Below are 24987 nucleotides of genomic sequence, written 5' to 3' on the forward strand. Positions count from 1 at the left end.
AACCAAGGAAAGAAAGATGCACAAAAATGAAAAGGACCCAAAAACAGTAGCCTCATTGTACAAAGGAAAAACAAAGAAACATTTATTTTGTTATCAGGAGCAATTAAGATACAACATGAACACACAGAGAGCAATGTAATGTCACGATAACTCAAAACTCACAATGACTTAATATTAATTACGCATTTACGGTGGCTAGTGGCCTACTAGTAAAAAATATTGGTACGGTATAAAATTAGTTAAAACTATTTGTCACACTTGTTTGATCTGATATTTATTAAATGGGTTGACAGCTACACATGTTTAATGACACCAATTTTCACCAGCATGAACCAAAACGTATAATGCCACAACAATAGTGTGAAAGATGCCACATTAAAACAATAACATGCAGGGGCTTTAATGGAGCTAAAATAATCTTGGAAGTTCTTGAAAAAGGCGCCAAGACACTGAATTGCTACGACCAAAATCTAAATTTAGAGTTGCCTTTGGCTTTTTATGCCAGCGCACCTGAGCACATATTGGAATGTCTTGATTTGTTTTTTCATTTTCCACCTCAGCCTATAATGCAGATGGGATGGCGCGATGAAAGCAACACAAGTGGTGTGCAATCTAATCGAACAAAAGAGCCTTTAAATACTATATTATGGTGGAAAATATAACACAATGCAGTGCAACAACACACACACCAGATTCAAAAACAACTACTGAGCTGAATTAACACCTGTTTGACACATTGACTAAAACTCATCACTACTTTAAACCTTAGGGATATTTGTATCATCGAAAGTAAGTTAATGGATTCATGACTAAAACATGACAAACATTAACAGTGTATGAGTCAGTGCTGTAGGCAGGACCACCTAAACCGAGACCAAGTCATGACCAAGACCAGAGTGTATTGAGACCAAGACAAGACCAAGAATTAGAGGGGGTGGGACCAAGTTGAGACCAGACCAGTGCAAGTCCCACCCTGCATGTTACACTTACGATAAAACATAGATCATGCAGACTCCTCAGATTGATCTGAATGATTCATGATTGGTCTTGAAATAAAATCCAGAAATGAAATAAAACCGAGACAAGATGGCTGAGTCCGAGATAAGATTGAAACCTTAAAAAGTAATCTCGAGACCAAGACAGATCAAGTACAACACTGCTGTGAATAAATATGTTTTTTTGGCAGATAAGATGCGACTGGTGTTCAGCAACTCAATGATATATCATTCCTCTCTGTCTTTTCAATAGGGAGTGTGGTACTCTAGTTTAATTTGTATCAGCAACTGCTGTGTCATCTTACATTTTATTATAGATATCAAGAAAACGAAATGTGTATATGAGTGAGTGTTATTCTGAAAACACAAGTTTGACCATTAAATCTTAGTTGAAAGATCCCATTTTCTGTCCTTACAGACTAACACTCAAAATATATGTTTAATAATATCCGCCGAGTGACACAAGATCTATAAGAAAAAAACATATCTGCCTCCTAACGAAAGTTTTTGAATAGACTGTGAAGAGTTTGTCTCCACCAGGAAATTGTTATAATATGCAAACGCCTGCTGTTCACCACATCTACATGATACTCGTTATTAAAAGTTAATGTGGGCAGACTCAAATGTGATAAAACTCTTACCTGAAAAACATATTTCAATACAAAAAACAAATTAAATAGTGATTACATATTAAACTGGTAGTCGTCGGCATAGTGTGCTTTATATTACTTTAACAGTGCTTCAGAGTATAGTCACACCTTCTACAACAAAACAAAACAAACAAAATATTGTTGTTGTTTTTTTTACATTCCATACAATCAGAAAATGGTTTCACTTTTCAAGAATAAAAATTACATTCAGACCTCCTCTGTGGTGCCAATGCCACCAGCGGAGTACTATATTAAACCTACAGGGCAGTCAGACAGGATTTGGTCAGTGACACATTTTCATTGTGTTTCTCTGCACTCCAGCATGTATGAAGTTTAAGTCTTGAGTTTTAGCTTTAATCGAGGGTGTCTGCATCCACATCAGATGATTTTAGGGTCAAGGTATCTCCAAATAAAGGGATTCTAGTTATATAATGCAGTCAAATTCATATCAGTCTCTGAGTTTAGGATAACAGTCCTGATCACCTCTGAGTCACAGTTTCATTTTTACATCCAAATACTGGAGTACAGAGCCAACACAAGCAAAAACGTGTCACTGTCTTACTGTTCAGTGACTGCACTGTGTGTTAGGGTGTCTAGATGGCGCTTTCACTGCCTCCTTTCTTCTTCCCATCACGAGCTCGAAGTAAAATGAAGACCAGGACTGCCACGAGCAGGAGGACTAAGAGAAAGATAAGTGTCCCCCACGCTCCCAGGGTCAGGGCCTTCCTCAGCCCCACTGTCTCTGCCGGCAGCAAACTGCTCAAACTCAGCATGTAGCCCAGAGCCCAACCCACCGAGGCGTCTCCTGCCTGGAGGATCAGCAAATGATTACTGCAAGTTAGTGGGAAATGAGTCTAGAGGATGTACTTAATTGCAAAGTGGTGATGAAGTTCTCACCTTCTTCTGGAAGGAAATGCGTGGGAACGATGCATCATCGAAGCCGTATCCTCTCAACATGAGAATCTTGAGAAACACAGAGGAAGCACAGTAGTCCTGCAAACGAGACTTCTGCCGTGGAGCAAGAAGCAGCATCTGGAACAAAAACCAAGACTGAGTGTTTAGCATGTTTCTAACGTTTATAATATTTCCATATGGTGTTCTTTATATGCTGCAAGAGATATCATAAGCAGCATAAAACAAGCAGTTGATGCAATGGCTGACCACTTCTGCCTTGGAAATGCAGTGTAGCAACGACAGCCCCAGAAACACTGATTCTGGCTTCCAGGATTTGTTACATCACAAACCTGAGGAGCCAATCGTGACGACTTGGAGGGTAGGGCTTTCCATCACGCTATGTCGAAACGAGGGGTATCAGAGGAGAAGCTAGGTGTAGCTATGTATTATTACTTTGCAAATTAAGTTTCACTTTCGCTTCAACTTCTCAGAGCAGGCGAACAAGGCTAATCTAACATTAGCAACACAGTGAGTCTCATGCAGGAAGTGATTTACAGACAATTATTCTCTTATTATGGCCTATTTGATAACGTAATCAGTCTGATGGCTCCTGTTATCTATTACTGTCTAAAGCAGAGATTTATGTGTTTGATGATGGAGTGATATAGTGAAGAACCAGAGGAGAGAGAAAGAGAGAGCATGAGAGAGAGGGATGGGAAATGAGAGAAAGAGAGAGAGAGGAGCTGCAAAGCGACTTGGTTGACAGTGTTTCCTTCTGCCTCCCCAGCAGTGGGAGAGATGTGCCTTAACATGCAGCAAAGAGAGGTGATCATCGTCTGCGCAACACCTCGCCATGGACCACCATGTGCACTAAACACACCAAAGGTGCGAAGCCTGCTCTACTGAACCTGTCGTGCATGAGACGACAGACTGTTAACAGACTACTGAAATAAGGAAGAGAAGGAGGAGAAGTGGTGCGAGGAAACACATCAGCCCTAAGCTTGTAATAAATGCTTTAATATCTAAAGAATATGCTATATAAACTAAGCATTATTTCTTTGTTGTAACAATGCTTCTTGGCAATAAATCTTAAATAAAGCTTACCGTTGGAAAGCCTGTTTATTTCCCTTTTAAATGGTGCCACATTTGTAAGGAACATGAATTTGTGAATTTGTGGGGTGAGCAGCAGAGCTGAGTATGTGGATTGCGCCCATGTAAAATTTGTCAAATCTTCTCTGTCGATACCTTTTTTGCTGTTGACTCTTGTTTGGTGGATTGGATGATTGAAGTCTGAAGACACAAGACATATTGGCAATTTAACAATTTATTAATTTAAAAAACAGGAGCCTCAGTATCATGTGGAAGAACCATAAACAGCCACAACAGCCTGGCACCTCCTCTTCATGCTGGTCACCAGCCTGGTCACACACTGCTGTGGGATGGCATCCCATTCTTCAACTAGCATTTGTCACAAGTCCCAAGCTGATCCCACAGATGTTCAGTGGGGTTGAGGTCATGACTGCTGGCAGGCCATTCCATCCTCTCCACTCCCAAATTCCGGAGGTAGTCTCTGATAAACCCTGCTCTGTGGCGGTGAGCACTGTCATCTTGGAGGATAGAGTCCGGTCCCAGAGTGTGGATATATGGGATTGCCACTGGTTGCAGAATTTCTTCTCGATATCTCTCTGCATTGAGATTGCCTCAAATGAGGTGCTGACAGTCAGGCACCTGATTGTCAGCACCTGGGGGTACCAGAAGCTCAAAACAAGAGTCAATAGCAACAGCAAGAAAAGGTATTGGCAGAGAAGATCTGGCCAATTTTTTCATGGGTGCAATCCACATACTCAGCTCTGCTGCTCATCCCACATATGTATGTTCCTTACAAATGTGGCACCATTTAAAAGGGAAATAAACAGGCATTCCAACAGTATAAGATTTGCCAAGAAGCATTGTTACAACAAAGAAATAATCTACCAAACACAACAACACTTATTTCTTTTAACATTTGCTGTGGGTTGGGCTTGGGTCGGGCTTGGACAGAAACTGTGTGGGTTAGGATCGGGCCTGATTTTTTTGGGTCCAATCAGAGTCTACAGTACGTACTAAATAAAGCAAAGGTGTAGAGATACACCTTAACCATTTTAAGGCGTGAATGGATTTATGTCATGGGAGAAATATCCAAATATGTCATTTAGATGAGCAGAAATAAGTTTTTAGAGGTATTATTAATGCTGGAGGAGGGACTTTAAAAATTACTCTTATCTGCCAAGTGTGTACAGGGTATGGAGTGTGCCACTAGAGTAGTTGTGATTGTTTTTAGTGGTTAACTATATTAAAGCAAGAGTCTGCAGCCACTCTAGTGGCTCTGTTAGGCCGTTTACAGTGGTGCTTTGAGCTAAATGCTAATGGGAGCGTGCTAACATAGTCACAGTAACAATGCTAACATGCTGATGTTTAGCAGGTATAATGTTTACCATGTTACTCATGATTTAGCATGTGGGAATGTCAATAGTCTGCAGGTATTTGGTAATAAACCACAGACACATGAACAGACACAAAGGCAACATAAATGAAAAAGAACATTACTTGTTTGAAAGTCATGCTGCACACAGTTTGGGCTGCCTCCTCCAGTTGTGAAGGAGTGCTCACAGTGATGCCGGTGGTACTCTGCAGGAAAGAGTGAATGTAGTAGAACGCAGAGAACGCCTGGTAGCACAGAAAGAGGACAAAACACAAACGTCAGACTGATGCAGCACAGCTGTGTAGCTATAATCTTTGACAGAGCAGAGTACGCCTGTCTGTGGGTCAGACTATGATCACTAACACTGTGTGTGTACCCCTTGTGCACAGGCTGACCTTTAGTCTATAATGCTACCAGTGTGCACAACCCCTCTGTCTGCGCCATCTACTCCCTCCAGCCTTTCTTACCATGAAGCTACCGCTGACATTTGGCTGGAAGACTTTATCAAAGGAGCACTGGGAGAAGGGGCAGCTGTCGAAGGAGAAGATCTCAGACACATTGCTCTGACAGTGTTCATAATGTCCGCTGCCTTGTATTGTCAGAGTAGCCTGGGAGTTGTAGGAGCTAGGTTTGTACTTTTCTGTGCACGGAGAGTTGAATATACTGCTCAGCGGTAAAGTTCTGTTGTGGCCTGCAGGATAGCAGGGGTGAGTGATGGACTCAGAGTAACCCTGAGACTGAGAGACAGAGAGAGACAGAAAAATACTATTACAATTATATTCTAATTATGCACATTTGTAATTATGTACTTTGTATGCTACCATAAAACGATTATGAAATACAACCAATATTACCTTACCAGACTGTTTTCTCTGACTTTAATTTATCACAAATGATATGTACATAAAAAACACAATCTCATATGTTGCTCTGTATATCCAATAATGCTGCAGTAGATATACTTTTATCCACCAGGGAGCACTGACAAGTTAATTTCTCTGCTTAGAAAATAAAAACAATTGTTTGATGAAGAAATTTAAAGGAATACCTCAACCCTAAAATGACCATTTGTTTATCAATTCCTCACCCCATGTTACACTGATGTTGTGAAGAAAACTTTGTTTTTCTTCGATGCCTCCGCGGTGAAAAAAGAATCCAAAAATGGAGACACTGATTGACGAGTTGAAGTCATAAAGGCCCGCATTTATTAACAGTAAAGCTATATTAGAACATCTGTTCCCAACACTCAAACAGACAGCCCTTTCTGACAGACTCCATTGACAAAAACAGTAAATTTTACCTTGCTAAAAGGGAGAGGGCGGCACGATGATGCAGTGGTTAGCACTGTTGCCTCACAGCAAGAAGGTTCCTGGTTTGAACCCAGGGTGGGGGAGCCCTTCTGTGCGGAGTTGACATGTTCTCCCTGTGTCAGCGTGGGTTTTCTACACGTACTCCAGCTTCCTCCCACAGTCCAAAGACATGCAGGTTAACTGGTGACTCTAAATTGTTCGTAGGTGTGAATGGTTGTCTGTCTCTATGTGTCAGCCCTGTGATAGTCTGGTGACCTGTCCAGAGTGTACCCCATCTCTCACCCAATGTCCAGCCACCCCGCGACCCCCAACAGGATAAGTGGTTACAGAAAAAAAATGAACAAACATGGGAGATGCTGATCTGTTTCCCCAATTATTTAGTTTGTTTGTGTTATTGTGTGACTTTGGTGAATCTGAACCAGCCCTTTAAAATACAAGTCACACAATAGCACAAACACACTAAATAACTGAGACAACAGTAGATCAGCAACTTCTGTGTTTAATAGCAAAAAATTACTGGCTTTTAGGAGAGCACAGACTACGTTTTACTTTTCGTTCAGTTCCCTGTCAGAAAGGCCTGTCTGTTGAGAACTACTGAGCATATGACTGGATAAATGAGACTTGGATTATGCTACATGAGCTGTGTGAGAGTTTGTAAACAAATGCTTTAATGTTTTGTTATTGTTAAACTTGGACCCCTTTTACTTCAATCCTTTAAGAATTTTTTGGATTCTTCCGTCATAAGAGGCATGGGAAAAAAACTTTTCCTTCACAAATTCAACGTAACACAGGGTGGGTAATTGATACAGAGATATGTTTCATAACTATACATAAAACTGTAATCAGGGTTCTCACACATTTTCATGGACACATAGTCATGTTTCCATGACTTTTTAAGGTCCCATAATAAATTTAAAAAAGCTTGCCAAACTAGTCTGGATTTTTTTTTTAACATATCAGATTATTAGAGTCAAACTTTATTTTAATATAATTTCAGAACACGGAGAAAAAAATGAGGAAACATACTTGATGGTCAACTAAATGTACAGAAAATTAATTTGCCGTTATGTTACATTACGTGGAAGTTACCCAACTATTAATTCCATGACTTTTCCAAAACTTTCAATGATTTCTACTAATTCCACAACTTTTCCAGGCCTTGAAAACGTGATCACAAAATTTCACGACTTTTCCAGGTTTTTCATGACCGTGGGAACTCTGTCTAATATACAAAACATAATGTCTGAAATCTGCATGTACATTCACAGCCTATTTTACAACTCCATCCATCCATCCATTTTCATCCACTTATCCAGGGCAGGGTCACAGGGGCAGCAGGCTGAGCAAAGCACCCCAGACGTCCCTCTCCCCAGCAATGCTTTCCAGCTCCTCCTGGGGGATCCCAAGGCATTCCCAGGCCAGACGAGATATGTAATCCCTCCAGTGTGTTCTGGGTCTGCCCCGGGGCCTTCTACCAGTGGGACGTGCCCGGGACACCTCCAGCGGGAGGCGCCCAGGATGCGTCCTAGTCAGATTTTACACCTCGTGAAGCTGTATGTTCTAATGAAACCCATCACTGTAGTGCTACGAGGCCTGGGTCTGTTTAACTCTTTAGTGTTGCAGCTCCTAGTTCAGTCTGGATCTGAAAAACAATTAGGACACTATCTGAGTGTGGCACGTTACACTACCTTCACTATATGAGCCAGCAGTCTCTTGAGGACCTGGTCCTGCCCGTAGCACAGGAAGCTGTGTGTGTACAGAGAATACTCGTGGCCATAAAGACGCAGCTTTCTCATGTCGCGTTTGTCCTCTACTTCCTCCTGAGTTGCAAATGTTATCTGGGTGGATGCCCCGCCAAAATCAAGCGCTCCCACTGTGGGCTTGCCGGGGCTGAACCAGTGCCCCACGAAACCATACTGTGAGGACATAATAAGGGGACAGAAGCAGAGGGTTATGGGCTTTATTCCTGGTTATTATCTCCACAGCAGCTGTCCATGTAACACACATGCTGATAACAAGCAGATATCAGAGGGATTAATGATTGACCATAAGTATGGAGAGGCCACTAGGTGTCATCAGTCACCCTCAGCACAGTCAGTGTTAATTATTTGTTCATATTAACATCATATTTCGATGGATTCCCAAGAAGGACATCCAGCTGACAACATTTTTCAACCATAACTGGACGTCTTGATTGGACGCTCAAACAACTGTCACTCAATGTCTCAGTGCTTGCTGGGTTATGGTACCTTTATAAAGTTCTCTAAGAGATAGTTGACGGTGACCCAGCCGTACGCCCCCTCCTCCTGACCACTCAGTATGGCCGCCCCCCGGTAACTGAACGGGTAGGACTGGATCTTGTGGCCCACTTCCTGCAGAATCTGAACTGACAGCTCCGGGCTGGAGATGCTGGTTGGGAGAAACAGGAGATTTATTTTACTACATTTGTTAACAAGGTACAGCTGCAGCAGGTAACATTTATGGACGCTCACTCAGGGTTTGTAAAACGCTATGTCACACTCACTTAGTACTCACTGTTTTACTCTCCCAAGCTTCAGGTTTGACTCCTGACCTCTATAAAGGTTTAACTGACCCTGATCTGAAGGCTGGGTTTACTCCTTGAAGTTTCGCAGAGACGCCACAGTGAAACCAGTGGCACATGTTTGTCTGCAGGACCAGATGCACCAGCGTGATATCAGTTTCAACCAGCCTACCTGACTCCACCAAAGCCTCCGAGAGGACTCATCCCAGACAGATAGCTTCTACACTGGCATCTTTTGATCTGTGAATAGTTTCGAAATAGTTTCTCCTTTGCATGGAGCAAGTTCCGTTTATCATAACGAAAGCTGCCCCAATTCTGTGCCTGAATTCCCTCAACACACCCATCAGGCTAATTAACAAAGATTTAGTGTAAGAAAAGGCCTGAGCTGCAGCCTGCATTGTTATCAACAGTTAAATCAGTTCATTAAATTTTATGGAGTTACAGTAGTGGCAGCATTTTATGGGTGCAAAGGGATCCTGACAGATCAAAAATAGGCAAGCTGTGTCTTGTCTCGCACTCAAATTTTAGCTTTTGGACTCGTTCCAAGTGTGCAAATATTTTACACTTTCACCTCTGACTGAGTGATCAGGCAGCTATCTTTTTTTGCTGCATATTCTCATCAAGTCAAACCTCACACAGAGGGATGGTTACAGTGTCTGAGGGCTCTGTTAACACCCCTTCTTTGTGCTCTCAAAGCTTCATGCAGTCACACTGTGTTAAGCCCTATTAGCCTGGGACTAGTCTTACCAGGGGACCTGATGTGATGTAGAAGTTATCTCCCCATGTCTGTGCTTCATGCTGCGTGTTCGCTTGAGATAAGTGACGTCTGTATTTTACTCAAATTTATGGACTTTTCTCTGGATACAATGTGCAGTCATTTGTAACTTCACTCTACACAAAGCAGAAACACCACACAGCACCACTAGCAGCGATATATAGTGTTAACATCGTTTTTATTTTTTAATGTGAGTTAAAGGAACGCTTCACCTCCCTGCATGGCCATGTCAATATCAATGACCCTGTGTTGAGTTGTTCGTTAAGAACATGCCTCCACAGTGACCTAAGAATCCAACATTGGAGAATATTCTCCATCAATTAAAGAAAGAGGGGGCTGCATTTAACGACATCAAAACTATATCAAAACATCTGTTTAAAAACTCACACACAACTCAGGCAGTATAATCCATATCTCACTTATCCAGACATGCGCTCAGTACTTCACAAACAGATAGCCCTTTCCAATGGGGAACTGAACTAAAAGTAAAACTTATCAATGCTCTCTTCAATGTCAGACTCCAGTGAAATAAACAGTAATTTTACCTCTCTGAACACAGAAGCTGTGCAGCTGTTTCTGGTGTGGAATCGAGACAAGCTTTGCTTTTATTTCAGTTACTCATCAGAAAGGGGTGGCAGTTTGGGAAGTACTGAGCATACGACTGGAAAAATGAGACTTGGATTATACTGCTTGAGTTGTGTGGGAGTCTGTAAATGGATGTTTTGATAAAGTGTTGCTGTTGTTAAAAGCTGACCCCTATGACTTCATTTGACCAAGAATTTTCTCTGAAGGCATGACAGAAAAACAAAGTTCTCTTTATGAATTCAGCATAACATGGGGTGGGTAATTAATACACCAGTTGTCATTTGGGGGTTTGAGTATTCCTTTAAACAACCCGAAGTGATTCTGCCACGCATTGTTACATGTCATCTAAGGCCTAGTTCACATTACACGATTTTCACTGCGATTTTGACGTCGCAGAGGATCTTGAGAGCCACCTTGTGTCTGAGGTGAGTCGGCAGATAGTCTGCCACAACGAGTCCTCATTTGTGAACAAGCCTACGAGCAAGTCACCCCCTCGTCTGTGACTGGGACTGGATATCTGGCATCCTAGAAAACTGGAGAAGTGTGACACGACTGACAAAGAGCATCAGCCAATGAGAGGCGGGATACGTCCCACGTCAGCACACAGGAGGACGGAAGAAATGTGAGGAGGACAAGCCGGCAAGCAACAACAACAATGGCAGCGTCCACAGGACCACGGGGAGCGCGTTGTGTTTGGACCCAGGCCCTGGAGGCAGATCTGATTCAACACTGGGAAGAATATCCATGCCTTTACGATGTGTTGTCTCCGAGTTTGGTGACGTCACCGCGTTATCTGGGGCTCTGCCGGCGAGGGGTCAGTGGAGAAATCTTGTGTTGTGCACACAGGTCGCAACGCAGTTGGCGAGATTCCTGCTGACAGAAATACACGTCGCCAGGTATGAAAACTCAAAAGAATATGATAGTCTCCGCGACGCAAAATCAGGGTGAAAATCATGTAATGTGAACTAGGCTTAACTCTTCATCTTTTAAGATTTCGCTTGATCTTTCTGCAAATGGGTGTGCATGCCCTTTTGCACCCAAAATGCTGCCAAAAAGTTCATTTATAATTGCCAACGCAGTCTCCATAATTGTTGACAGGGAAAGAAGCAGAAAATAAGCACAGAGAAAACAACAAAAGGGATGCCAAAATGTCACACATGTAGAGCTAGTTCAGTTTTGTTTACAGCATATTACCTTTATCTTTTTATTTTAAAATAAAAATACCGTACCACTGCTTAAGAACTTTTATAGACAGCAAAATCAAGAGGCACCAAATACAGTAGTTCATATGTTGAAGGTAACAATATAAGTATGTAACAATATATACTTGCATTCTCATGCAAATAAAGAAAGAAAGGACAGCTATCTACAAGTCTCATATCTTTACAGGCCACAGACAGCTCTGAACGCAAATTATGTAAGTACGTAATACAGAATAAGATTACCTTTAGTCAAGAGCATGTCAGTATAATCCCCGTGAGACAGGATGTCTGCATGTGACATATGTTTAACTGCTGGTTTTTTATTACATAAGGTATAATTGTGCTTTGAAGAGCACTTTATTGTGGGTGAACTTTGGGTTTTATTATTGTCACAGTGTATAAAAGGATTATTATGGGGCAGCCTTACATTCATAGAGCTACAATGGAGATTAAGTTCTGTGTATGAAAGCAGAACAAAGTCTCGCATACAAAAAAACAAAGTCAACACAGACAGAAACAGTCTGGGCACACACACACACACTGACTCACTTCAGAAGCCTCATGCCAGCTGTGGCTCCCAGGTACACAGGTGTGAGCTGGTGTCTTTCTTTGGGGATGTCCTTCACCGCCCGGTCCAGACAGGCCTCTAAGCTCTGCCCTGCTGCTCCCTGATGGCCCGCATAGCTGGAGATGCCTCCGCCTGAGCCAGTGATTCACAGGATAAAAAAACCATCTCATTACATCATTGACATGCACAATCTTGTTCCTGTGATAGCTGTTGAGCACATGTATCATGATGCAAATCATCGATCACACCCACAAGACGAGAGATCTCACAGCTCCCTGGGAAAAACTGTCTGACAATCCAGTAAAGAAACTTGTAAAAAAAAACATATTTGCTATACTGTTACCAACTCACTGATAATAGACTTAAAGGTCCAGTGTGTAGGATTTAAGGGGGTATGCTAAGTACATTTTCTTTGGTGTATAATCACCTGAAAATAAGAATTGCTGTGTTCTGGTGACCTTAGAGTGAGCTGTTTATATCTACATCTAGAGTGGGTAGTCATGGAGATCACCATATTTCACCGCCATGTCTCTACAGTAGCCCAGAATGGACAAACCAAACACTGGTTCTAGATAGGACCATTCATGTTTTCATGTTTTCACATCGGCCACTGTAGTAAGAAGCCCTTCCGGGACGCGCAGTGTCAGAAAAACAAGACCTGAAATTATCAGGTCCGTTCGTATTGGCAACACATTCTCACTCCGATCTTGTCACATATCGACATTTGGTCATGGACCTTCCGCATCCAGATACGACGTCGTGCAAGGTACCCAGGGTGCTTTGGTTGTTGATGTTCTGGAATGCTGTGTCAAGTTCTGCCTGTTACATGCATTGTCTTCTTTTAAAATACACTTTTGTTTTCACAAGAAATTTACCGTTTGCATACCGTCTGTCAAAAATAAACGCACTATGTCAGTACAACAATGCAAATTGACTTGTTTTCCCTCCAACAACAAATGTACATGATTGGGTTTAGGAAAAAACAACAGGGTTTGGACGTAGAATCTTATCGAGTGTGAACACCACTCTCCTGGGTGAAAGGCTGAAGGACCTGTCCACCACCCCTCCTGCACACCCTATCAGGACTTCCACCACCTTAACTATAGTTCTTTTCCCGCAACGTTTCCCCCTGATGCCACTGAGCACCGTTAAACAATAATGGCAACTGGTCATGTATCACACTGACCTTAAAGGATGGCCGTATTTCGAAGACTTTGGAGTGAGACTGGATTGGTTTTAGAAAGGATAATTCAACTCCCCGTTAAAAAACTTCTGAAAGTCTGATTTTAAGTTATTAAAGAAAGAAAGTGAGCAGACATTAGACATTAATGGCCCACCTGCTAAACAGCGCCAAAGTGTTTTTACTGATTTTGATCACTAAGTTTTGGAAAGGAAAAGACGTCTGTGATTAATTCTGCTCCTGGCAAAACCTCCTGAACTATGAACAGTAGAGAAATTCTAACCAGGAGAAGTTTCAGCTGGCTGCAATTGGCAATCCCCACTACCAGACGCCACTAAATCCCCCTGAATCTTACACACTGGACTTTTAATACAACATTGGGTATGGTTACATGATGGCTTCTCATTCAGAATGAAATAAATCTGAATGAAATCATTCGGAATTAAAGTTTTTCCAGGTAGTTTACATGGGAAATATTCATTCTGAATGAGGGTTTACACGGGAGATCAGTTTAATCGCCTTTATTCAGGTCTGTGCAAGGTTTGGGGCAGGGAAGGTTTCTGATTGGATAGGGGGTGGGCCGGATGTTACGTGTTTACGTTTACCGGAAGACAACACTGTAGTCCTCGCTCCAGATAACAAGATGCTAGGCGATGCCGTTCTTAGTGCCTTTTTCGGGCCTGTTTTGCTTATATTCTTAAAGCAGCAGTACGACAACAACCTTGTTCTGCTAATGCTTCATCTGTTGAGGAGGAGAAGGGAGGTAGAAGGTCGAAGAAGGGAGGTAGAAGACCGTGCTTTGGCGTATGGAAACCGGTGAGTACAACGAGTCCGACTGCTCTATCTCAGCACGTTGCTATGTACGCTATATACGTCATTGCGCCAGAAGCGCAAGGAAACGAGCATGCGCAGAAAGACCGGAATGAACTTAAAGAGGAATGAGCATTTACATTCATACAAAATTCTTTCAATCGGAATGACAAACGGAATAAACCACCCCCTTTAATCGGATTTAATTTTCAGTCGGAATGACCGTTTACATGACCACTTTTAATCAGGATGGCCTTTCATTACGATTAAAAGTGGAATTAAACTGTCCATGTAAACGTACTGACTGTGGGGACAATTTGTCTTATATATATATATATATATATATATATATATATATATATATATATATATATATATATATATATATATATATACATATATAAAATTCTCAGACATCCATCTAAGGTTCAAAGTTCACGTCTGACTGTGACATTTTTACAATCATGAGGCATGACAGTGTAAACACCATGCTCATGACTAATTGAAGGAAAAAAATAATTTGTTTATCTGAGTCAAGATACATAAAGAGCCTCTGGCAGGACAGGAGTGGCAAAGCACAGAGCTCAGCCCTGACTCATTTCTGATTCAGATGATTTGCTTCACTAGCTGTGATAATATAATCCATTCACAAGAAAACAGCTGGCACTCTTTCAGATCCCACCCGCTGGTGAAGATAACAAGAGAAAGAGTTTTCTAACGCCATTATTTGGCAGTCTTAAAGTGACTGAAACAAACAGTGCAGTGCTCTAAAACGAGGAGTGGAGGGTCATACTGAGTTCATGTTCCTGGTATAATTAACTATCACAAGATTAAAGGTATGCTTCACTGGAAACCTGTGTTTTGAATATAAAGAGTTCACACCCTGAAGGCTTGAACAGAGGCTAAAATGTTTGCTTGATATTTACAAAGGATGGTCGAATGATTCTCTTCTCACAGTTGTGCAGCTAATGGGGGACTGAAAGCAGCAACAGAAAAGATTCCCATGTTTACTAGGTGCAAGAATTCATTAGGCAACAGGAAACAGTTGCATGCCTGCAGAGCTGGTCATGTAAGGGTTAAAAACACTTCGCATAGTCAATGCACTAGCACTTTAACAGCCCACCTCAATTACTTTGAAGGGTGGACTTTAATTGTCCTAATTCTGACTCAGATGTTGGACATGAAAGGAATTTACCAGTTAACCTTACTGTGGTGCTTCTCATTTATGTTTTCACCATATTTTACCAAAATTTGGCAACAGCTTGCATTTCACGTCAGGGCTAGTGCAGTTACCTGAGCCAAGAAAGTACTAAAACATCTGTAAAAACTTTTTTTTTTTTTAAGATATTTTTTGGGCATTCTTAGCCTTTATTTGATAGGACAGACAAGCGTGAAAGGGGGAGAGAGAGAGAGGGAGTGACATGCAGCAAAGGGCCACAGGCTGGATTCGAACCCGGGCCGCTGTGGCAACAGCCTTGTACATGGGGCGCCTGCTCTACCACTAAGCCACCAACCCCCCTGTAAAAACTTTTTTAACCTCTCCTGCAGCAGCATAAATCATTTCTTCTCCGTTGTTCATATATTCTGTATGTTCTAAACACTCTCGCTGAAATATGCTAAAATATACAGCTTCAATTTGTAGCTACAGTATAGCTGCTCAGCCTGCTAACTGTGCTAGCATCAAACAGAAGCCACATTTGGGTAAATATAAGCAATAACAGATTTTTGTGTATCTTAAGAATGTGTTGTGAATCTGAGCTGACTACAGATGCTCTCCTTACTTACCCTCAACGTGACATTCACTGTGCTGGGTGACGATGCCTGTGCCATTTTGCTTATCTGATGGCCACTTGTATATGTACAACGCCGTATGCGAAGATCCGGCATCCAAGACGATCCCATACTGCAGAGAGAAAAACAAAACATGAAGAGAGGTAATTGTGACAGCCTTGGAAATAGGAGTCAGGGTCTGGGTTAACCTCTAAACCCCTTAGGGACTGTTTGTTATGTAAGGGAGGGCAGGGGTTCTTTAAATGGTTGTATTTTGTGTTTATGTTAAATCGCTTTGATCCATGAAACCTGGCGGCAGGTTTTAAAGACATGATTTTGTTTTAAAAATCACCAGCATGACACCATTCATCATAGCCAGTGTGTGATATGTAGTCACCTTTCACAGTGGTATGATCTGCCACTGGGCAGTGTCAGTTTCTAATGAGGCCGGACAGAACCTTTTGCAGTGTTACGATACGCCACCAGTCAGTCGGACGTCACCTGTCATGGCAGTATGATACGCTGATGGGCTGCGTCAGTTAGAAACACCGCCGGTAACAACGTAATATAAGGAGCTTGAAAGTCCTAATAGGGTGGGTGGAAGGGGTGGTGGATGGGTACATGAAAAAATCCCGAACTCTCACCTGAGGCCCTGGTGCTCGCTTCCCATATGAATGTAGAGCCAAACCACGATGTGTATTTCTACACCTAACAATGTGCTTTTGTTGCCTAAAACATGTGCTTTTGTTGATGTCCTGACGCAGATGCAGGAGGATACCTAGCGCGTAACATGTAGACGTGACTGTCCATTGACAAAGCGGCGATATGTGACGACTTGGGATAAGAACGTGTTGGAAGTGCACATACAGCTCGTGTGATGATGCAGTTTGTAAGGAGGCTTTGCATTTTGCTTAAGAAATCAGCTGTTTGTTTTGGTGATAATGCTCATTCCCTCCATGCCGTTTGTTGCATTGTGTTGGCTCCAATATCTACATTTGGTGTGAATATATAAAGATACGGTTATTCATGGTGGAGAGAGGGTCATGCAGTCGCTCAGGGAGGCTCAAAGAAAAGTATTTGCAGCTCCCAGGAGGGTCAAGAACACACACACACACACACACACACACACACACACACAAAACAACACCCCCTTATTTAACAAACTGTAAGAGCATGAAAGACAGCTCCGATCGTGGCTACATGACCTTAATTTTGGCATCTGGAAGGCATTTGGCTGCAGACTAGGTTTACTAGTAATGTGGATCTTCAAAGACGGCCCTCGGGGTGTTATTTTACACCACTACACATTTGTGAAGGACTGAATCTGACTGCTATTTCTATAAACACTTTGGACTGTAAGACATTTTATTATCACTCATCTCCACCTTTGTGAGACAGGAAAGGTTCTCTGACTTTTGTATTTTACAAAATAAGATAATCATTACAAGAAATAATTATTTTTATTCGGATATTTTTTGGGGCTTTGTGTCTATATTTGATGGGACAGCTACAGCTTGAAGGGGGGCTAGAGAAAGGGGAAATGACATGCAGCAAAGGGTTGTGGGTGGGATTCCAGCAGGGACACAGCCTTTGTACATGGGGCGCCTGCTCTGCCAGGTGAGGACGTGGGCGCCCTGAGCTTTGGAATTCTATACACAGGATTTACAGTTTTCTGTTGGGCTGCATAAGGCAACTGCAATGCAATATAAATTCTAAAACAAACTAGTGTCCTACATCCAGTCAATTTTGTGTGATAAAGTAAACTTTGTTTTTTTTTTTTTTTTCATAATTTGTGACATTGCAAACTAACAAAATGTACGCATCAAAATATGTGTGGGAGTGTTCCTGAGGCATGTTCATTGAGGGCAAAGATCAGTTCAATACACAGAGGCTGTTTCGCTCTGGAACTCGTTAACTCTCCTGAAACATCCGATATTAAAGCACAGATGACAGCGATGAAATCCTGGATTTTTGCTATAATTCTCAACCTGCCACTGATCTGTCCCAGTCATCCTGGATGTTATAAAAATTCTGATCACATTGTTTAAGCATGCCATTGTGTTGTCTGGAGGATCGTTCCTGTTTCATTCTATAGCAACTGCAACATCAGCAGGCAGTTAAGGATAAGGGAAGTCCGTCACTATATCTGTAAGAGGAAATGAGAGAAACAGAGGGTCGGAGACAGGTCGGGGACAGTGTCATCTGGAGGACAGTGTGACAAGATGTCACACCAACTGAAAACCATTGTTATCTATGAAGTCTGTACTTGATAGATTAGGGGAACTGAAACACCCGAACTCCAACGCCCAATTGTGCTGTATAAAAGCGTGCAGTAGATGCTCCTCACGGAGCCTTTTCTCTGTAACCTCATCTTGTGTGTTGCACTGTGAAACGCTCCTCTTGTACAAGATAATAAATTCTGTTAAACTCTGATAGTTCAGCTCCGGTCTCAATTGTCTTAAAGGTCATTACAAACAAATTCTTATGACACTGGAAATGAACTTTTTACTGTTCTAATTTCACATTGAGGTACATAAATAAAAGGCATTCAGTTACAGTTCTGGTTGCAGATGCAGATCAAGCACATATGTAAGTACAAGTATACAACAGGAAAATGGTAAATATCAAGGAGCAATTATCCTCCTACAGTTTGGGCTGTGTAAGGTACAGTTCACCCCCAAATCAAAACACAGATTGTTCCTTTTACCTGTAATGATATTTATCAATCTAGACTGTTCTGGTGTGAGTTGCTGAGTGTTGGAGCTATCAGCCATAGAGATAGCGTGCATCTACTGCTAGCTCATGTAGCGCAACTGCACTAGCTAATGCCAAGAAAAACCCTATTAATGTTTACATCTGGTGCTGTCATGGGCATGAGCCTCTCATGCATGTGTAGATCCACAATTTCCTCTGCATATTGGTATGCTTGGTGGGTGTAGTTCGGTAAAAAGAAAATAGTTCCTACACAGAGATGCTTACAAAAAGGTCCGTGGATTATCTTGAGTCACCAGGTCATGATTTCTGAAAAGAGACATTGCTGTTGAGTTTTTCAAATGTATATTTTTGACGCTTTGAGCACCACAAGCTGAGTGCCTTCCAGTATTCGAGAGAAGGCAGACATCTCTACAGGCGATATCTCCAACACTCAGCGACTCACACCAAAACAATCTGGACTGATGAACAGCACTACAGGTAAGAAGAAAAATGTGTGTTTTTGATTTTGGGATGAACTGTCCCTTTAAGTGCTTCACCATTTAATCTAACCATCTAAATCATGAGAGGAAGTATTCTACTAAACATGAGAAAAGCTAGTACTGACTTTCCCAGCTGCGACTCACTGTGATGAAAAACCTGTTGCCCTGACAGTGCTTACACTTTCACTACCATGCAGAATAGTAAGTAACTTTAATCTCTAATTAATTAAAGGGAAACACTCAGAATGTGTGTAGAAACCCAGTCATGCAAGAAGGTATGTGACTGATGATCCAAAAGGAAAGGGGCCACACACACACACACAAACATAAAACCACGTGTAGATACACACACACATAATTACACACTAATGCATTTGTGAATGCACAACTTTTCTAATATTACAACAGGTGAACAGCAACATCGGGTGGAAGCCTCGTTATTGCTCATAATATTTTCTCATTATTGCTGTGCGGTGAGCTGTAAGGACTCACTCCAACACTTGCCAGAAAACACAGAGCAGCTCTAATGAACTGTTTTGTCCTGTCGTTTGATAAACTATGGGAACTGTAGCACTTCTGTCCCTGAAAATGTGAGAAAACCCCTTTTGTGTTCTTTTTTGCGACCGGGCGACCACACTGAGAGTGAATGAAAGGGCGACTGCATTATACCAACAAGAAAGGAACCACGGGATGTGTAGCTCATAAAACAAAAATGAGAGAGCAGAGGAAACAGAAACCAACATGTGCAGCAGTCCTGCTCTGAATGCCTTTGAGCCTTCATTTCCGCTCTGAATGTAAGGCAGTCTCTTAAATCGGCAGGACGCTCCACAGGTACAGGCTTTAACATGATATGTTTCATTATGTGAGGTCACCTCTGATGGCTGTTTCATGATAGGCAAAACACCCTCACCTCAGCTGAACTGCAGCAACAGAGGGATGAGCGACCAAGAGCCAAACACACGGATATTAATCGACAGAAACTGGAGACGTTTTCACATTTCATTTCATTGAGTTTCTCTGAAGTTCTCTGCACATTTTTTTCCATTATGCATCTGAAGTTCAGTTTAAATTTTGGCATTCAGTAAGCACTGATTTGATGATTAGCAGGTACAAGATGTCAAGATTAAAGCTAGACTGGTTTATGCTGTTGTTATTCAAATCACTATGTTCAAATATGAATGAGGTCGTACTTACCTGTTGATGTATTATTTCTGAAACAATACTGTGTACACTGGAGATCAACATTATCTCTTCATACAAATTTTACACCTAGAGCTCTTTTGATTCGGCAAATTATTAAATCCATGCTTAAAAGGCAGCAATGCAGGTATTGTGGTGTGTGTACCAATATAAAAATGTTTCATGTATAACATACAGACCCCAGGAGGTGTCACGGAGGGGGAAAAAAGCTAATTAGTGTGCACCATTTAGTAAATTGTTGGTTTAATAATTTGTGACAGTAAACGCCTTTGGCGCAAAGCATTCAGTGAGCTGGAAGCTTGAAGAAGATGACAAAAAAGACATTTGTAAGACGCTCCAAGCTGGGTTTTTATGAACTGGGTGACATCTGCGGTATCATCAAAGGTTTTATGGAAAAACAGGCTTAAGAGATCTCAAAGACAACACAGTGTTGTGCTTAATGATATAATTAGAAATGCACCGTGAATGACGAGTCCTGCCACTAATGTGTATGGTTATAATTTTACAACAACATTCAACATGTTCAAATTATTTTTTAGTAGGATTGTTTTGACCACAGATAACAGCGCAGCGCTGCCCCGCGATTGAACTGCCTCATACTGTTAGCTATACTAGCTGTACAGTCAGTTCATCTAATGCTAATGGTAAATTAGCAAGTTAACATGACTGACTGATCAGCTGTTTCATTAGAATTAAATGACATTATGTGATTAAAGGTGATGTGAATAAAACTTCCAAACATTTCCTTGTCTGTAAATATGATTCCTGCCTCAGTCACCTCAGATAAGATTTTCTTTGGCAATAAATGATCCCACACGATGTCACAACATCTTCTAAGTCTGTCTTTTGTTTTTGTTTTGTTCACTCATACTAGTGTTGCACTATTAATCGCAATCGCGATGTCAGGCTGTGCGATTACATAACCGCATAAAAGGCTGCGATTTGCGATTTAATGTAAATAAATGTTAATGTGTGTGCCTGTGAACGGGACTACCTCTCCCGTAGTGTGTAGAGTTTGTGGTCATTATGCCCACAAGCTATCCTAGTGTGTGCAGCACATATGGTCAGGTGACCAGCCGGCGTGCAGCAGTGACCAACATGGACACTGAAGAAGAGCATGAGCACAACCAAGAACAGGCTGAGTTGGTGACAAAAAACCCCGCAACGTCCATTATATGGCGATACTTTGGATTCAGGTACGGCGACATTGCACAGAGACAGCACAGAGAAAAGTAGGAAGAATGCATGCGAGAGAAAGCCAAGCCGAGTAGCGTTAAACACAAAGGGACAACTGAAAGCCGCCAGAGCATCATAAAACAACAACAAAGCACAATTACGCAAACATTTGTAAGTGTCACGCCATACACCAAGACCTCAAAGAGACACAAGGAAATCATGGACTCCATGACAAACAATAATAACAAATGAAATATTGAGCTGAATTTTTCCTTGGGTTCGGCCCACTTGACATGCTGCTGTGTTGTGCTATGGCGTGCTGGAATAGGTCATTTACGTGACAACTCCTGAACGCAACACTGGCTCCGCTCCAACTGAGTGTGTGTACAGTGTCGTGCTGCGCTGCTGTGCGAGCAGCGTGTTTGACTGTGCATAACAGTAGTCTGTTGATGGTCATTTACACACTGTGTCAGGTCAGGTCAGTGCCCCCCTGATATAATGTAGGGGAAACACTGAATCAAGCAAGAAGACTCATGATACCATTTATGTATTATATTGTAATCGCAATCGCAAATCGCAATATTGTCCACCAAAATTGCAATCGCACACATTGCCAGCTAAAACACTAAATGTGTTAAACCATCTGTGCAAAGAGTTTGCCATGCTTCTGACCAGAATTACGATTTATTTGTCTATTTATTTTATATTTATTAACATTATTTTAATTATAATTGTTTGGAATCTACCTCAGATTTGTTAAAATGCTCTGCTGTTGGCAAGTGTTGTCATATACTGACAGTAAATAATAGTCTAAGCCAGTGGTTCCCAGTTGGTCCAGCCATGAGGTCCAGTTTTCTCCTTAGTCATTATTAGCTCAAGGTCCACACAGTTTAATATATTCAGCGTCATACTTGCATTTAGCCATGTCACTGAGCTAGTTTACTGTCTCTGTTAAGTAGCTGTCTGTTAGTCACTCACTCTACAGCAGGGATCAGCGCTTGATAAATGCAGCTCTGTGCTGGAAATTCACTGTACTTAAAAATAAAGATTGTTTTTTACAAACTAGACACGTTTGAGCAGTGGCGTTGCCTGGCCTGGGCATCCAGGGCTTTAGCCCCGAACGTTTTTTCTTAAGCCCCAGATAATTCAACTTCAGAAGAAATAATGATAACTGTACATTAACGAGCCACTAAAGAAGTTGTAGTTTTCCATTTTCAGTGAATGCAACACAGGATGACGTCGAGACTGGTTAATCAGAGAGAGGGGTTGCGTGAAGCATCCGTGTTTTATTGGCTGATAGCCTCGCGTCACCAGGCTCTTCCGGTATCTAAACTGTTGGCACGCTGGAGGGAGACGTTTTAGCAACAACACGAAAGATCATGGATATAAGACGTTTTTTCAAAAACAAGGAGGCTGACTCGGCTGAGGCTCACATCTCCGGGGAGCCGTTACCAGAAACAGGTAAATGAATAATTTAAATTCTGTTTATTCCTTCAAAATTATGTGAAACGTGTAGTGTTAGGGGGGCGTGCTGGCGGAGCTGCGGGACAGTCCTCCCCGGTGATAGACGCTCTTAGGCGGGCTGAAAATCCTGAAGGCTCGGCACGGCTGGCGACTTTTCCCACACATAAATTCAGTGATATTTTTCTCACATAAGTTACCAAAGATACCGCACACAACTACGTAACTGTTGTTATGTCCTTCTAACGTTGCTGTGTGGGTTGAAGTGTTGGCCTTTTTCTTTTTATTGTGAAAGCTGAGCTTTCACAATAAAACTCCCGAGGACTTCCGAAGGGCTGACAAGCGCTGCCGAGCACCTCTATCTCATTTTGCCTGCATGTATACAGTTATTCATGCAGATATTTGTCAATGTTGTTATTAATTAGGCTACTCATATATTGTTGCAACATTGAAACTCTTTACTACCATCTCTTGTATTTCATAATTAAAACAACATAATTGAGCCCAGTGAGTGCCACTTTAGCAAGGAAGGAAAAATAAAATACCAAAAATTAAACTGACTCATGTAATGTGCATTTTTTGGGGAAAATATGGCTCCTGATATAGTCTGTAGGCATCATCACTCAACTTTTTCACATGGTCTGGTGTTAAAAAAAAAAAGCAAACTAAAAATCGCAAATCATGTAACCTCTAACATTTTTTAAAAATTGAGGGGGAATATGACTTGGCTTCAGTCAAAATATTTACAAAATATTTATTTTTTTGGCTTTAATTCCTGTGTTATCTATAAGTGCATCATCCTGTTTCTATCAATATAATATAATTTTATTTTGACACATTCTGAAGTACATGTTGGCAGTATTTGGCTGTAGACAAGACGCAATAAGGCTCAAGAAAGCATAGAGCTTTTTTCCCAGGTAGGATCCCCTAGACTTCCCTATAAGGTTCTGGGCTCAGCCCCCAATGTTCTCAGTCCCAAGAAACGCCCCTGCGTTTGAGGGTCACTTACAGTCCATTAAGAATGGAACTGACCCACTTTTGGACTGCGACCCACCAGCTGGGAACCACTGGTCTAAACCGGATTAAGCATATAGTTTCCTAAACTTTAACCCAGGAGCAAAAATCAGCCAACTTGAATGAAATAATGTTGTTTTTTTTTTCATTATAATTATTGATATCAACTGATATGAAAATTTTCATCATGATAATTTTTTTAGCCGCATTGCCGAGCACTACACTGGACCTTTAAATCTAAGCAATACACAGTGAGTGTGAAGTGAACATGAGGGACATAATGGCTTAAAGATGAAAATCAAATCAAATTAAATGAATTATTTAATCAAGAGCACAAATTGTTATAATTATGTTGTTTGTATATTTAATTATTTTGCTTTCAATGACACCTTCTGGGCTCTGTAATAATTCACACACTGTAAGAGATAAAATCTAAAATAAAAAGGCTTGATATTATATTCAATATTGTCACACCTGGACTTCCATATATTTAAGGTCAACAGCTGAGCAGAGGAGATCAGACAAACTCACGGTTCTGCAGAAAGCGGAGGATGCAAAATGCAAACTTCACACGGGGAAACAAACACGAGTAAACAACATCCAAGCACCAGTGCCACAGATTTTTGTCTCACACATGTTTGTCTGCACCGTCGCCCGCCAGCACAGCTTCGGTTACACTATATCGACAACTTAACACGCTGACAAACACTGATCCCAAAATACCCAACGGAACCGACCTTACCATGAACCCCGGAGCCTCCTGCACGTCTTCAGTGGGGATAGTGAGGAGCAGGATCGCAACAAGTCCAAACACCAGCAGCGCGATGGGGACGACAGGGTGTGCGGAGCGCTGAGCCATGAAGCCAAAGTGTCAAGTGCAGCGCGTCTCTGCGCCGGCTGCAGATTTCAGCGGTGCCTTAATAGCGGCCAAGTGGGAGAAGTGGCTGATGGCCGGGCGTTATCACAGATCGCCTGTGGTTCACGCTTCACCTACTGCCTGCCTCCTGTTTTACATTTCACTTGAGATAGCAAAGTCTGACCTGAATTTATGTCCCGTGCGCAGCCAAGTCCTCCTCCATGCGCCTGAAACCTACTCCTCCTCGGGTGGTGAATGGAAACAGCTCCAAGGCTACTGGTGCCATGGAGGGAAAAATGTTTCTATTGTAGCTGCTGGATAAACTGCTGCTCATTCACATTCAC

General features: G+C 41.8%; 1 protein-coding gene across 1 annotated transcript; it reads right to left on the reverse strand.

Annotated features, from left to right (window-relative positions):
- Positions 1 to 63: 63 nt before the first annotated feature.
- entpd2b (ectonucleoside triphosphate diphosphohydrolase 2b) lies at positions 64 to 24987 on the reverse strand. The gene is made up of 9 exons (XM_049604756.1): positions 24530 to 24987; positions 15758 to 15875; positions 11964 to 12114; positions 8560 to 8719; positions 7999 to 8226; positions 5468 to 5737; positions 5126 to 5245; positions 2543 to 2677; positions 64 to 2454 (listed from the first exon to the last, which is right to left on the reverse strand). Exons 1-9 carry the CDS (start codon positions 24644 to 24646, stop codon positions 2239 to 2241), a joined length of 1515 nt encoding a protein of 504 aa, XP_049460713.1. The 5' UTR covers positions 24647 to 24987; the 3' UTR covers positions 64 to 2238.

Source organism: Epinephelus fuscoguttatus, linkage group LG18 (genome assembly GCF_011397635.1).
Source record: "Epinephelus fuscoguttatus linkage group LG18, E.fuscoguttatus.final_Chr_v1".
Classification (NCBI taxonomy): Eukaryota; Metazoa; Chordata; class Actinopteri; order Perciformes; family Serranidae; genus Epinephelus; species Epinephelus fuscoguttatus.